The sequence below is a fragment of the Nicotiana tomentosiformis genome, chromosome 4 (genome assembly GCF_000390325.3).
Source record: "Nicotiana tomentosiformis chromosome 4, ASM39032v3, whole genome shotgun sequence".
NCBI lineage: Eukaryota > Viridiplantae > Streptophyta > Magnoliopsida > Solanales > Solanaceae > Nicotiana > Nicotiana tomentosiformis.
The window spans coordinates 124,964,596-124,979,911 of record NC_090815.1 but is presented as its reverse complement, the minus strand read 5'-3'; the positions used below and the strand labels follow the sequence as shown (position 1 = coordinate 124,979,911).

Genomic DNA, 15,316 nt, shown 5'->3' with positions numbered 1-15,316 from the left:
TAAGAGCATCATATAAACAGAGAACACAATTCGAATCATATTTAATAAAACAAAATTCAAATATATTACGACAATTCTTTTCGATGAATTTTGTTTTTTGAAAAGTATTCAAATAGCCTCGTTAGAAATAATACTAAATACTATTGTTCTATATAAAGTACCTAATAATCACTAAAAGTTCATATACTGTTCTTAACCAATTTTATTGGCTATAAAGGAGATGGGAGGATAAAGGAATAAAAGTTAGTACAACAAACTAACCATGAACAAATAATTTATTGTCACAAGAATATAGAAAAGTGCCTGTCACTAAAAGTTATCTTAGCTTTTTAGAGGTCAACAATTCGACCCCTGCTCAATATAATGTACTTCTTGTGTAAATGAGCAAAAATTAATTGAATTTAACAACTGAAGCTTTCAGGCTTCGAACCCACAACTGATAGTAGAAAATAAGGCACTTGACCAACTTAGCTACACAGTTATTTGTTTCAATTAGTGTCACTTGAAGTTTTTTAATCGTATTTTGTTTCTGTTTTTTAATTATATATACATATTTAATAAATTTTTCGGACCAAGGGTGTCACGTGACACCGGCTTGGCCTAAGATAAATCCGTCCCTGAGTACAATACAATACATTATAAAACGACATGTAACAACAATCCAAACAAGCTGTTAGGGAATGTTACTGTGTTATATGACATGAGTTAATTTAAATTGAAATTACACTGGTTATGACAGATCTAACTCGGAACTCATATCGTCGAAATTTTGAATCGACCACTTTCCTGTCGTTGATTTTCCAGTATGTTGCTCACAAATGTCACAATGTTTTACTAAACAAAGTTAATTCTCACTTCTCATACACTATCTAGATATTAAATTTGGGTTACATATACTTCCCAATATTATTGGGTACACTGCCGATAGATGCGTCCAATTAATAGTGTTATTTTTTAGAGGACAGTCTGTCCATGGATGAAATTCAATGCAAAGAAGCAGATGAGTACAAATTAAATCATATCACTGAATCATTATATGGTCCCCCCCCCCCCCCCCCCAAAACAATCCTGACAAAATATGAAATTTATATTCTACTATGATCTCATTGTAAAAGTTTCAAATTAACTGATGGTAGAAGCTAAAGAAACTATATAGTAATAAAGCATGTCCTTTGAAAGAAGAAGATGCATTATCGAAGTATATCTTAAAGGACGCCAAGAAAAAAGAAAAACCAAATTTATTGAGTGTTTCCGATATGGGAGATCTGAGATCGATTTCCCTCACCAGCAACATCCTCATTTAATTAAAGTTCACACCGAACTTGCCTAGTGCAGTTTAACTCTCCTCAGTTAGAGTCCGTTTGACTTAATTAATCGATAAGAAGTAAATGATACGCATAAATGGCTGAAAATGAAGTTGATATCAGAATAAATAGGAGTAACATGTTTGAATAGTGTGGCCTAGCTACTTTACCCCATTGAATAATAAGAAATTGTCTAAGTCTGTGCATGTTCAAGAATTCTTGGCATGTAAACAGTGGCGGAGCCACCTTATAGGAAGGATTCGCGGAAAAAGAAACTGTGTAGCTAGGTGAAAAAATTAATTATATGTATATATACTATGTATTGACTCCCCTTAATATCCTGGTATGTTTACTTTTATATATTTTGACACCTCTTAACGAAAATTCTGACTTCGTCACGGCATGTAAAAACAGGAATTACCATATATAATTACAAAAATTCTTGGACAAAGACGGTACAATGCACTAAGGTTTAAAATTACAGTTGATCACGAAGACGCAGGAAAAAAGAATGCGTAACTCCGTAAAACATGAATGGACAACAATTAATAAAAGAATGTTTAAAGTTGGTTAATCATGATACTTAATTATTAATAAAAACATTAATCAGTTTAATGATTCTGTCAATTTTAAGCAGAGATGAGCTTTCACTGGCTTATGGTCAGAGCTGCGGATGCTTTCAATTGCTTCATAAGAATGTAAAGTTGCATTGATTTTGTTACTGTCTATCTTGAACAATATTCTGTCTGTCCACGATGGTACTCTCACCTGTTTAACGATAAAGATAACAAAACAATTAATGTCAAATCCTTAATTAAGTATTTTTTAATTAAAAGGAAATGTATCCTATATCCTAATTTGTATGACATGCTTGTCTTTTATTCAATTTAGTCATATATCAGTATATCTGAAGCCACTAGCCCGATTGATTCGGATAGGTAAGTCCGCTAAGAGATAAATTAAAGGAATCTTAACTATTACAGAAGGAGTAATAAGATTAGACTTAATTACCTTGTGACTGGTATCATAGCTACTGCTTCCAATATCATATTTGTAAGTTGGTTTGAAAGCTAATGCACCCTCGCAATAGCCATTAAAAATCTCTCCTCTTTCTGCTTCTTGTAATAGTTGATCTTTGCTAGTTAGCATCTGCTTTAGTAAACAAATATTCAAAAAAGTTGGAAAGTTAGTAATTGTTCAAAATAGCCTCCTTTTTCCTTCCAAAACCCAAGTTGATCTAAGGAAATTTTCTATGAAAAGTTAAGCTATATATAAAAAAAAAATTGTATTGTCAGCGTATATAACTTAAATCTGTGAAAATAATATACATACTTCGTGGAGATTCCCGTGGATGAGATCTCTAGCAGGATAGGTATTGATGCCTTGTAATCTGTAGTTAAGATCTCCCAACCATACAGTAAGCTGTGCTGGTCTAGAATAAGGATTCGTATTCTTGGAAAAGAGAGAGTTTGATATATGCTTGAACTGAATGTTCCTCTCTTCTACATTACGAGCATGAGCTGTAGTTGGCGTTAATACAAGAAAAGAAAAAAGATCATTAAAAAATTAATGTCAATAGCTTATAATTGGGGGTGGGAGTTCCGGCGGTTCAAATTAGATATGAAAATTTCGGTTTGGATTTTCGATTTTCGGATTGAAAAAATGACAATCCAATCCAAATAAGCACGGATTGGATCGGAATTTTTAAGTTCGTTTTAAGATTAATCGGTTTGGATATTTTGGATTTTCGGGTTTGAGCTTATAAGTTAAGATATTTTTATTTTTTTTACAAAAATGAATACCCAAATGAAGTACTCATGTTAAATTACCTGAAAAGTTCTTCATTCTCACAGTAATCATCCAAATATAGTATTCAAATAATAAAATTATTATCAAGAAAATACAACGAAGACAATACTACGGCCGACAAGAAGTAGCAATAGTAAAACCATGTCCAATTAGAAAGTATTCTAACAGTAATTTAGTAATTAATATAGAATATATTAGATAATATCTAATAGGTAGGGTATTGAACTTATTACTATTGGTATATGGATGATGGACTAAATATAAAATTATAAAATTTTGAATTTCCGGATATCCAAAAATTCGAGGTACAAAATCTAATCTCCAATCCAAAATCCAATCCGTAATCCGAAAATCTAAGCCAAAAATTCAAAAAATTCAGATTTCGATCTGGATTTCGGGTTTGCCCAAGCTATGCCCACCCCTACTTATAATTATAAAAGCATAGGACATCATGGATGTTATATAGCTAGAACGTAACGTGCGTGTCTTTCTTCAAGAGTAAGGATCTTTACACAAATAGACGATGGAATTTGTTGTTTATTTTTTCTAGCAAGTATACATAAATTATATAATGTATACATAAATTAAATTATACACATATTATACATAAATACTACTTATATTATACATTTTTCGGCTATTTTAAATTTAAGCGTTTAGGTAGGCGGCTATTTATACGTCCCTTTCTAGCCAATTGATGCAAATCTATGATTAGCTTTGGCCTTTTGTTATAAGTTATAACATATTCTTCACACTTGTTTTCTAGAACTTAAACATGGTATTACTTTCAAATTCCTATATGAAATTCATCATTTTTATTTGATGATCTAATTATGACCACCTATGATTTAAAAGGAAATAGGAGTTGAAGTCTAATGATGGTGATTCTACTCTTGGATTACTTGGATGAGAGTTGAAATCCTACCAAATGCACTTCTCTTTTCTTCATTCCCCTCATTGTTCACAGGCTCATATAATCTTAACTTGTCTATATTTGATGCTCACAAGTCACAGGTGGAACTACTTTTATCGCTCTGTTTAAATTTTTCTTTTGTTTCCCAAGCTAGCAGATAATAAAAGGACAAAAAAATATAATATTGTTTTCCTTTTAAAAGAATAAGAGACCAACTCATGTATTGTTAGAAGGAAATTTTACCTCATATATCAAATATTTACACCTTATTTATTATAAATAAATATATTTTTAAAAAATTATTTTCTATAGTTACCTTTTAGGTTTTATAGCAAATTATGTATTTATAGTAATTTCCTACTCTTAAGTCATTAAATATGCTGTGAAATATTTTTCTCTCTCCTACTTTCTATTCTTTCTCTCACAATAACACCGGTATTGTATACAATTTTGCTAAACCCATGATCTCTCTCCATTATCTCTCTCCCAACCCAGTATCTTCCCCACGAATAAAGGAAGTATTCAAAGATAAGATAACGCTATGCGCACACAAGCTAACTTCAGGTATGCAGTTAGTTCTCAAGCGATTCCTTCGGATCTTAGGTGCGACCTTAGGGAGCTTGTTTTGGCAGCTACTCTCTTATAGTTATGTGTCCTGGTTTCCGAGTTCTAGTTCAAGGCAGGGCAGGACGGGACTCACGGGGGTTGGGGGGAGCCTTCCCCCAGGGAAAACCTAATAAGACTCATTCTAATACTTGAGTTCAAGCTCCTACTTCGAAGTAAGCCTATGGGTTGTTTCGAAGCTTAGTAGCTAAAGCGTACTTGCGTGTTAAAGGGGCGGATTTGGGCTACTAAGTGGAACCAGACCATTCAACTTGCCATTTGCACTCTCCTAGGGTGCGATCGTAGGAAGCTCTATTAGCGAATGCAATTCCCCGCCCGATAAGACTGATCATGCCCTGCTGCTTGGCTTGGAATCAAACTAGCCTATCATGCCCTTTCTTCATTCCTATATGGACCCATATTCCTATGTTCTTCCAATGTTTACTGTATTACTGGGATTCCTATTTACTGAACCATATCAAAGAAGCTACTTTCTTTCTGGCTTTTATACCCAGGTATAAAGGGATAGACAGTCTAAGAGAGTGCCAAGAAACAACACATACCTATCACTTTTGGAAGGTTTGGAACCCTCGATTCATCCGACTCAAGGAGAAAAAGAGAACAAGATGGGGGGGCTTGCCTCCTCGTTCCCTTTTACCTATGCCATGATGCTCATGGGCAGCTTATCTCTAATTGGATTTCCTTATCTTTCTTCTTCAAATTACGAGTAGAGATTTGGGGAGAGTGGATAGGACAGGGTGGTGGATGACGTAAAGGAAGGGAAGGCCCATCCCGTGCTTTCGAGCGATTCTTCCCGCAAAAGGCAGATCTTTTTCTTTCCGTCCCAAATAGAACAATAGAATAGGGACTTAGATGTGACCAAGGTGCTTGCAAGCTTAGGGTTAGCAGGTTGTGCAAACATAAAAAGCTAGATTTCCAGATTCTTCTTTGGGATAATCTTAACGAAATTTTTTTAAAGTATATTTCAACGTACTCTTAAGTATATATATATAGTCTACTAGTATCTGTCAATTTCTCGACCTAACTAACTACCACCTCTACCTTCAAAGACTATAGGCTTACACAAATTCTAAGTCTATAATACATAGGTATAGATCTTACGGAAAAAAGACTTGCTGTAGAAAATGCAACTAATTTTTAATAATTAATTAACAAACAAAAGTATCCATTGTTCAAGTATAATTTTAAAATTCATTGGTAGAGAACTTACCAGAGAGGTGACAAGAAATAAAAACCATTTGTATGCCTTTGTAGCTAATTCTAACACCCACTGCTCCTTTCTTTCTCCTGATTAACCATCCTAATCCTCCAATTTCATGCTTATCCACCTTTACTTCTATATGAAGTCAACCAATCAAACATTAGTAATAATCCCAGAATCAGGGCTCAATTCAATTAGCATAAACGTTAGTACATTGAAAATAAAATAAATAATAAAGAACTAAAGAAATAAAAAAGAGAAATAAAAAAGAGAGAAAGAAAGAAACTATACCTCTAGTAAATTGCTCTGAATTCTTGGGGCCAAATACATACAGCTGTAGAGATTGCATTACAGCTTTTCCTAATAGCCTTCCTCACAAAAATGAAGTAAAAATGTCACAATACTATAATAAGGAAACTAATCTAAATTATGACAAGTACCTTTCAATAATATTAATAGAGTTACTAATTTCAATTAGAAAATAGAATAACTTTCTTGTAGTATTCTTGTGAAATGAAATTACTCAACTATATTTATCTAGCAATAATGTGTCATGATTAGTGGTCTGATGCAATGCATTTCTTCTCTTTTTCCTAGAAATTTAAAATGTGGCCACAAAAATTTGAAGGTTAATTCATGAGATACGGCAATGTCAGAGAACACGACTTTTCTAGAATAAAAAATCTAAATTGAAATTTGATATTGGAGTGAAAACACGTGAATATTATTTGGGTCGTCATTGTCAAAGATCAATTATATGGTGCTTCTTGTGCGGCTATATATTATGCATGTTTCATCTTATCGTCTTTGAATTTATTTCCTTCATTGTCATATACATATAACCTACCCTACGAAAAGATGATTGGTCCCAACTGAAATATTGATACATTAAAAACATTTTTTTAAAAAAAAAAAAACTAAGTGAGAACAGTTTAAATTTCATGATGGATAGTATATAGGTTTGTTTTTGTCAAATTAAGTTGACCTACGATGATAACTAACTCTTCCTAACATGTTTGATATGATAAATTGAAAAATAATAAAATAATAATAAATTTTAATAATCGATTAAATTGTAATAATATACTCCATCTGTTTCAATTTATTTGAACATATATCCTTTTTAGTCAGTGCCAAAAATAATAACCTTTTATTATATTTAAAAATAATTTAATTTCCTTTATGCAATATTTTATAACCACAAAAAATATATGTGCATCATTTTATATCACAAGTTCAAATTTTTTTTATTTTTTCTTAAACTCCATGCACAATCAAATTAAATAGATTTACGTAAATTAAAACGGGAGAGTAATTGTTTATAATATTGTAATTAGTATTTTTTTTATTTTATTAAATTCAAAAGTTACCATATTAAAGAATGATTTATATTTTATCTTTAAAAATGATCTGCTAGAAGGTAGGGTTAAATGTATACATACATATGAGTAGGAGCCAAAGTGTTCTTCAACAAGTTGAGAATGTTGTTTCGAGGAGCCTCTTGCAAACCCATCACCAATAGATCATATTTCCTCTCTTCACCAACTATTTTTGCTATATCCTCGCAAGGGACCTTCAAAAATGTATGTGAAATTTTGTAAAAAATATGAGAGACAAAATAAAAGGGCAACTCAGTGCACAAGTCATCCCGCATTCACGTAGAGTCGGGAGAAAAGTGGCACCTAAGAAGTGCGATGTAGGCAAAAGTTAACTTAATATCTTTTTAAAAAAGCTAACAAACTAGAGCAACAATACCAAATAGAGATTGGAAAAAGAAAAAGAAAACATTACCAAAACAGTTAATTACTAGTAAATTACCTGTCCATTCATATTCCAAGTGACAAAATAGATGCAAAGATCAGAACTTCCAGAAAATTCACAGCGTTTCTGGATATCAACAGTTTTTATTCCTTCGTGACTAGCCTCAAAACTATCTACCATTCCCATTGCTGCTTTTCGTCTCTTCATTTTATACTTTTTTCTGCATCCAATTGAAAAACCAACAACAATAGTTAATTACAATGTTCACTAATTCACACCATAAACAGAAGACAATATAGCAAAAAGGAAAGTAAATCAAACCTTGAAGCTTCAAAAAGCTTAACACATAGCCCCTCCATTATATTAAAAAAGAAGAAGAGAGAAATGCAGTTCTTTGGATTATTCTTGAGTCGCTTAAGCAGGAACACAAAGTTCTAAGATATATCAGAATTGACTGACTTTTGAGATTCAAAATTATTTTTATTCTCTTTCTCTCTCTCTTTCTATATATATATATATATATATATATATATATATATATATATATATATATATAAACACGTACTAGCTAGTGGGCGGCGAGAAAATGTAATGCATGGAAAAAGAGAATAAGAAGAAGAAGAAAAGAAGTCAAAGGTTTGGCGATAATTAGATGTTTCCCTCCGCTCACGTCGGCACTTTTTGAATTTGCACTTGTATCGAGAAATAATAAATGAAAGGCATATTTTATCATGTTATCCATCAGGGCCGGCGCTAACAGTATATGGGGTAAGGCAAGTGCCTTAGGCCCCCAAAATTTCTAGGAATAATATATATATATATATATATATATATATACTTTTTATAGTAGAAAAATAGTTTTCAATTTGATTTGATTTGACAATTCTACTTTTTACTCTTCCCAAGTAAATCTCAACGTTATAATTTCATTTCACTCCTCATATATGATATTCCATATATTAGACATACCTTCTTCCTTCCTCTTTATTCATGCTCATATTCTTTCTACAATTCTATTAGATTTCTTTCTTTCTCCTACAAGCCAACAACTAGATATTTTGGAATCAAAGTCTTCAAACTTTTTGAATCAGGATAATATCATTCTAACTTTCTAGTATTATTTATTATTTATTATTTTATTAATTTTACTCCATACATATTGTTTAATTCTTTTTAGAATATAAATATGTCAACAAGAAAATATGAATCTGGTTATTCAAAAATCCAAAAGAAAAAAAAAGTTAAAAATTTAATAAAATCTCAAAAGGGAACTCTTGACAAATTTTTGACAAATAATGAAAAAACTAAATCCCAAAATGGAGGAGAATGTTCTGCAGATGAACAAGTCACTAACTTAGTTGAGTTAGACGATAACAAAAATGATTGCAGAATGTTGGGAGTAAATAATAATAGTTAAAAAAAATTAAGGCCTCACTTTTTATTTTCATCTTAGGCCCCATATTATGTCGAGTCGCCCCTGTTATCCATATTAATTGATGCATATTTTATTGGATTTGAGAAAATAATTTGAAATGGTAATAAATACTATGGATAAAATAGAAAAAAATTTATCGTCTTCTCTTGATATGCGTAAAGTGACAAATAAAAGTGAACATTTATTTTTAATATTAATGTCAAGTAAAAGTGACCGGAAGGAGTATGTTACTTGATGATGAACAGTACTTGGAATTTGATATGTCATTAAGTTAGGTAAGAATGCCATCGACATGTTTAAAGACATTGTGACAAATCCGAAAGAGACATGAGCTTAACGTTCAAGAAAATTCTAGAATAGCTAGCCTTAATTTGCCATGACCATGCAAATTACGTATTCCACTGTCTAATTTAATTGATTTTTTTGCTTTTTTTGTGGTACATAATATTTAATTTTTTCATATTCAAGAAATAATTAACTTTTTTTCCCATAGTTATCATTGGAATAAAGAGCCTAAAAGTATTTGTTATAGTTTCAATAAACAAACAAATCCTAGGAGTATAATGTGATCTATTTTATTGTTAATTAATCATAATATATGAATTTCCTAATATGTATGAAAACAACCAAAACATCAATTAAAGTGGACCGGAGAAGTATTGAATTTTAAAGAATACCAGTATAAATACTCTTCTGACTTTTTTGAGTTTATCATTTCATATTACTAGGAGTACTCTATTTTAATTGTTGGGTTATATTCACACTTCAGCTTAAGCTTTTGGATTCTCAATATTGCTTATGCTTCGAGTCCCTCCAAAAGCTATTAATGTTGGTAGGTCATATTACTGGGGGTACCAAAATGAAGAGGACACTTGTTAGCTTTTGAGTGGAGTAACGTGAGAAGGTTTCATAAGTTAATTATTCAGCCTTAACTTATTGAATTTTGAAATCTAATCAAAAGTCAAATTGCAAGACGATGGCCGCAAGAGCTAGATCAAAACCGATTTCGTTAAGTAAAGGTTCAGCAACTCCAATGGCACGTGCGATATTTTTCGGAGCACAACCATCTGTTTACCCGCAAAACGCTACAGTTAAATTTATACGTGATTTTTAAATAAGTGACATAATTTGATTCTGAAACAATACAATAATTGAAGAAATGTACAATACTTAGCCTTGAAATATAGACGAAACAACAAAGATAACAATTTCGGGAACAAAGTTTCTGGGCACATCAATGATGAGATCAAAAAGCAAGAAAGTAACATTGTATTAAGCTTTGTATAGAATGTAGTATAAGTTTTTTCAGAAAATTTGTATCCTCTACAATTATAACTGAGCTCACTATTTATAGTTATGTCTAGGGAAGGAGGTCTTAGGATCGTGTCCTCCTTTAATATAAATTATGAGGGTCATTGATGAAGACGTAATGGTAGACATAAATGCCAAATTCTCTGTAACGGACCATCGCTCTTAATACTGCAGAATATTCCGTATTAAATGCTACCGGATGCAGAGCATTTAACACGAATTTATGAACGTTATCCTTTCCGGTGACAAGTGGAATGGTTGCGTTCGATCTTCGGTCATTCATGTCTTGAGTTCCACGTGTCCTCCCTTTAGACGACCACGTATCATATCATATTTCACCCTATATAGATAGTCCCCCTGCGTGTCCCTATTCTAAGTTTTACTTTTTCTTGTCTTCTAGGCCAATTTTCTTGCTTCTGGGGGCCTTCAAAGGTTGATTCGTGAAAAGGAAGAACTTACTTCTGAACGGAATCAGCTTTTGGTGGAACGAGACCAAAATGTTCTCCGCCTCTCGGAACTAGAAACCAAAGCTACTCATGCCATTATTTTGGAGGCTCGTTTGCAGCAAAATGAGCAAGAAGTGGTAACCTTTAGCTAAGAAATTGGGCCGCTGAGGGTTAGATTTGATAAAGCCAAGGCCAAATGGGTTGAAGTCTAGGACGTCGTTCTTGCTACAACCGAGCATGAGGCTGCTGCTGCCGAAAAAGTAGCCAACTTAGAAGCAGCCTTGAACTCCAAAATCGAAAAGTTTGCTATTGTGGGGGCGAAACACGCCCAACTAGAAGAGAAGTACAGGAAAACTATCGAGCATAACAGGCTCTTTAGTTCAACTTTTTGCGACCTTGATGTCAGTCTCAAGTCTACTAGGTCCACCCGCGAAAGCCTTTCTACCTAGGTTTCCCAACTCAAAGAAGAACTTAAGCGCTGAGCGACTTCCCTCATTATTGAAAAAACTTATGCCATGTACAACATGCCCTTGGTGTGGAAAGATACACTTAGGAATATGCTACATGGACTTACACATATGCTACGGGTGCGGATTGAGGGGTCACATTCAGAGGGATTGTCGTTCATCCCGCCAGCGTGCGGGCAGGGGCATATCATAGCTAGCCAGTTCTGCAGCTACCACATCCGCAACACATGAGGTGAAAAACCTTGAAAGAGGCCAAAGATGGCATCATTGATTTTGATTCCGAAATTGCTAAGGCCTAAGAGCTTGAGTTGGCTGCTAAAAATGGACTCCCAGTGCAGTCTGATGCTCCTGGTTCTTCTGGTTCCGGTTCCGAATTTTCGGGAACTAAAGAGGGATCGGAAGGCGATGATGCTGAAGACCAATTGGGGAAAATGTCGAGCCATCGGTGGACCCAGAATGCGGACACTTCTCTTTCTCCTCGTTCCGGAGGCGCTGCAATTTAGCTTTTCTTTTCTTTTTTCCATTTTGTATTTTTACCGTTTCGACACATTCTTGAAAATAAAGACATATTGTTTGCTCAAGTATCGTTTGAGTCTTACTTTCATTTGAATATCCATGCAAGTCTTTAACCTTTGCATTTGCTCAAGAATTTTGTGCACGTTTTTCTATTCACATTTTACTATATGTAGTTTCGGATGCATTCTCCTCGAAGCATTTTAGTTCCGAGCATTATCCCTTTTATGTGAGGGTTACTATAAGTATTTGTGCGAGTTTACTTTTTGCGTCCTTTTCATATGCAACTTCGGGTGTATTTTTCCCCGATGGCATTTTAGATTCCGGTCATAGATTCTTCCGGAACCAACCCTTTAACGTGAGGGTTTTTATAAGTATTTGAGCAAGTTTACTTTTTGCATCCTTTTCATATGCAACTTTGGGTATATATTTTTCCCCGATGGCATTTTAGATTTCGCGCATAGATTCTTTCGGAACCAACCCTTTAATGTGAGGATTTTTATAAGAGAGACATCTCTTATGTTTACGGTGCTTTTGAAGAGGGCGTCTCCTGTTCATTACGGCACTAACATTTGAAGTACTTGTTTAACATTCAAATGACAAAGTTAGCTCATTGTTCAGACAAGAAACAAGATAAAAAGAAAAAGGATTTTATTTTATTCCTTCTATTTTCAAAAAATACATAAGCATTTTGCTATGAAGAAAAGAAATTGCCATTACTTATGGCTATCTTGTACAACTTATTTCTACGGGGCTGGCTGCGCAGTCTCCGGTCCCGATGATGCGTTTATTTTTCGAATTATTGTTCCCCGATTGACATGGCAGTCATTTTTGTCGTATCCTCATATCATTCCCCCTAGTGTTCGAATGCGAATAGTACGAATTGAAACACTCTATGTCTTGTATTTTTGAAGATTCCACTAATGAATTCCTAGATAATTCTCAACTTGGTAACACAACTTTACTTCCCCTCATGAATTTATGCTATCGAGCGAAGGAATATCTAACAGCCCTCTAGTGGTTTGTGCTCGTAAACAGTTGGGTAACCTTTGTTCGGTAGCAAACTTAACTTCCCAGTGGGAATTTGCTATCGAACCAAAGATTATCTAACTGTCCCCGAGTGGAAGCTTGTTTGTTTGCCTTGCTATCAAAGGTCTTATTGTCGTTGTCTTCGTAGTATGCTTTCTATTGCTGCCTCGTTAAAAACCTTGCCATAAAAACCCAATTGGGACAAAAATTGAATGAGGAGAAAAAGAGTGCAGCACATACTTTCCGCTTGAATAATATTCATCAACAATAATATCTTTTGAGGTGCACCACGTTCCAGTTGCTTGGCAACTTGTCTCCATTCTGGTTCTCCAACTCGTATGAACCTTTCCCAATAATAGCCGAAATTTGGTAGGAACCTTCCAAAGTTGGACCTAGCTTCCCCGCATTGAGCTTCCGGGTATTTTGGGTTACTTTTCTCAAAACCAAGTCTCCTACTTTAAAATACCAGAAGTGTCTCTTCGATTATAATATCACTCCATTCTCTGCTTTTTAGCTACCATTCTTACATGCGCCAAGTCCCTGCATTCCTCGGGCAGTTCTAAGTTGATTAACATCCCCTCGTTGTTCGACTCTTCATCTGCCCAAAAATATTTCAAAGTAGGTTTACCTACTTCTACCGGGATTAGGGCTTTAGCACCGTACATAAGGGAAAAAGGAATTTCTCTTGTACTTGATTTGTCCGTTGTTTGGTAGGCCCACAGAACTCCGGGAAATTCTTCGGGCCATTTTCCTTTTACCGCTTCCAACCTTTTCTTGAGGCTTTGAATAATCACTTTGTTTGTTGACTCCGCTTGACCGTTTGCGCTCGGATGATATGGGGAAGATGTGATCCTCTTTATCTTTAAATCTTCGAGGAACTTTGTAAATATTGCACCGATAAATTATGGCCCATTGTCGCATGCTATTTTTTTTGGTATTCTGAATCTACAAATTATATTTTCCCACAGGAAATCGTCCACTTCGCATTCTCCGATCTTCTGACAAGGACCTACCTCCACCCATTTAGAAAAATAGTGAATCAAATTTAAAAGAAACCTTACCTTTTAGGGAGTCGTTAGCAGCGGTCCAACGATGTTCATCCCTCATTTCATGAACGACCATGTAGACAGAACCGAATGTAAAGGTTCTGCCAGTTGATGTACTAGTAGTGCATAGCGTTGGCACTTATCACATTTTCGTACGACGTCTTTGGCGTCTTGTTCCATACGAGTCCAATAATATCCTGCTCGTACCAACTTTTTCACCAAAGAATCTGTGCCCGAGTGATTGCGTATATCCCTTCATGGACTTCTCTCATGACATAATTAGCTTCTGATGCTCCTAAGCACCGGGCCAACAGGCCTTGGAATGATTTTCTATTCAATTGGCCTCTCTTGAAGCTATATCATGCAGCTTTGGCGCGTAATGCCCGTGATGCTTTGGGGTCGTCGAGCAACTTCCCGTGCTCGAGATAGTTGATTATTTTATTTCTCCAGTCCTAGACCAGACTAGTCGAATTTACCTCATAGTAACCATCCGTATCTAAGACCGAGCTCATCAGTTGTACTACCGTTTTGGATTATGATCCCTTTATTTCCGTCAATGATCCTAAGTTTGCTAATGCATCCGCTTCGGCATTATCCTCCATCGGGATGTGATTGATTGACCACTCCCGGAATCGAGCCAAAAGAGCCTGAATTTTTACCACAAATTGTTGCATACTCTCTTCTTTGGTATCAAAGATCCCATAGACCTAATTTACCATCAACTGCTAGTCACATTTAATTTTGATAACCTCGGAATCAAGTTCCTGAGCCAATTTGAGCCTTGCAATCAAAGTTTCATACTTTGCTTCATTGTTAGTTAAAGGGATCGTTCTGATGGCTTGTCTTAGGGTAAGCTTCGTCCGTAAATAAGGTCCAAACCCCGATGTCGATTCTGACACCATTACTGCCTCCTTGGTTGCCGGAGACAGTAGTCCCGGGCTGAAATCGGCCACGAAGTCAGCCAAGACTTGCTACTTAATTGCAGTCCTCGGTTTATATTCTATGTTGAACTTACTCATTTTGACGGCCCATTTGGCCAATCTTCCCTAGAGCTCGGGTTATAGAGGACGTTCAGCAAAGGAAAAGTAGTCACCACGACTATCAGTTGACATTGGAAGTAGGGCCTCTGCTTCTGAGCGGCGACTCTGAGAGTTAGGGAAAGTTTTTTCATATGTGGGTAGCAAGTTTATGCTCTCGTTAAAACTTTGCTAATGTAATAAATGAGAAATTGCATACCTTCGTCCTTCCAGACTAAAATCGCACCTATCGCAACTTCTGAAACCGCGAGGTAGACTAAGCAGTGTTTCAACTTCTTTTGGTTTTGAGAGCAATGGAGGACTCGATAAGTACTTCTTTAGATCCCTCAGAGCCTGTTGGCACTCCGGCGTCCATTCGAAATTCTTCTTCTTTTTGAGCAGTGTGAAGAAGCGATGGCATTTTTTCGATGACCGGGAAAT

General features: G+C 34.9%; 1 protein-coding gene across 2 annotated transcripts; it reads right to left on the bottom strand.

Annotated features, from left to right (window-relative positions):
- Positions 1 to 1,709: 1,709 nt before the first annotated feature.
- LOC104107793 (type IV inositol polyphosphate 5-phosphatase 11) lies at positions 1,710 to 8,126 on the bottom strand. Of its 2 annotated transcripts, none has more exons than XM_009616688.4 (8): positions 7,934 to 8,126; positions 7,670 to 7,832; positions 7,294 to 7,424; positions 6,143 to 6,219; positions 5,861 to 5,986; positions 2,637 to 2,824; positions 2,316 to 2,456; positions 1,710 to 2,072 (listed from the first exon to the last, which is right to left on the bottom strand). In XM_009616688.4, the coding sequence occupies exons 1-8, from the start codon at positions 7,969 to 7,971 to the stop codon at positions 1,911 to 1,913; spliced, it is 1,026 nt and encodes a 341-aa protein (XP_009614983.1). In that variant the 5' UTR covers positions 7,972 to 8,126; the 3' UTR covers positions 1,710 to 1,910. The 2 variants fall into 2 exon arrangements, with proteins under 2 accessions (XP_009614983.1, XP_009614984.1); XM_009616689.4 differs by having other exon boundaries at positions 2,316 to 2,453; positions 7,934 to 8,124.
- Between the last annotated feature and the right edge of the window lie 7,190 nt (positions 8,127 to 15,316).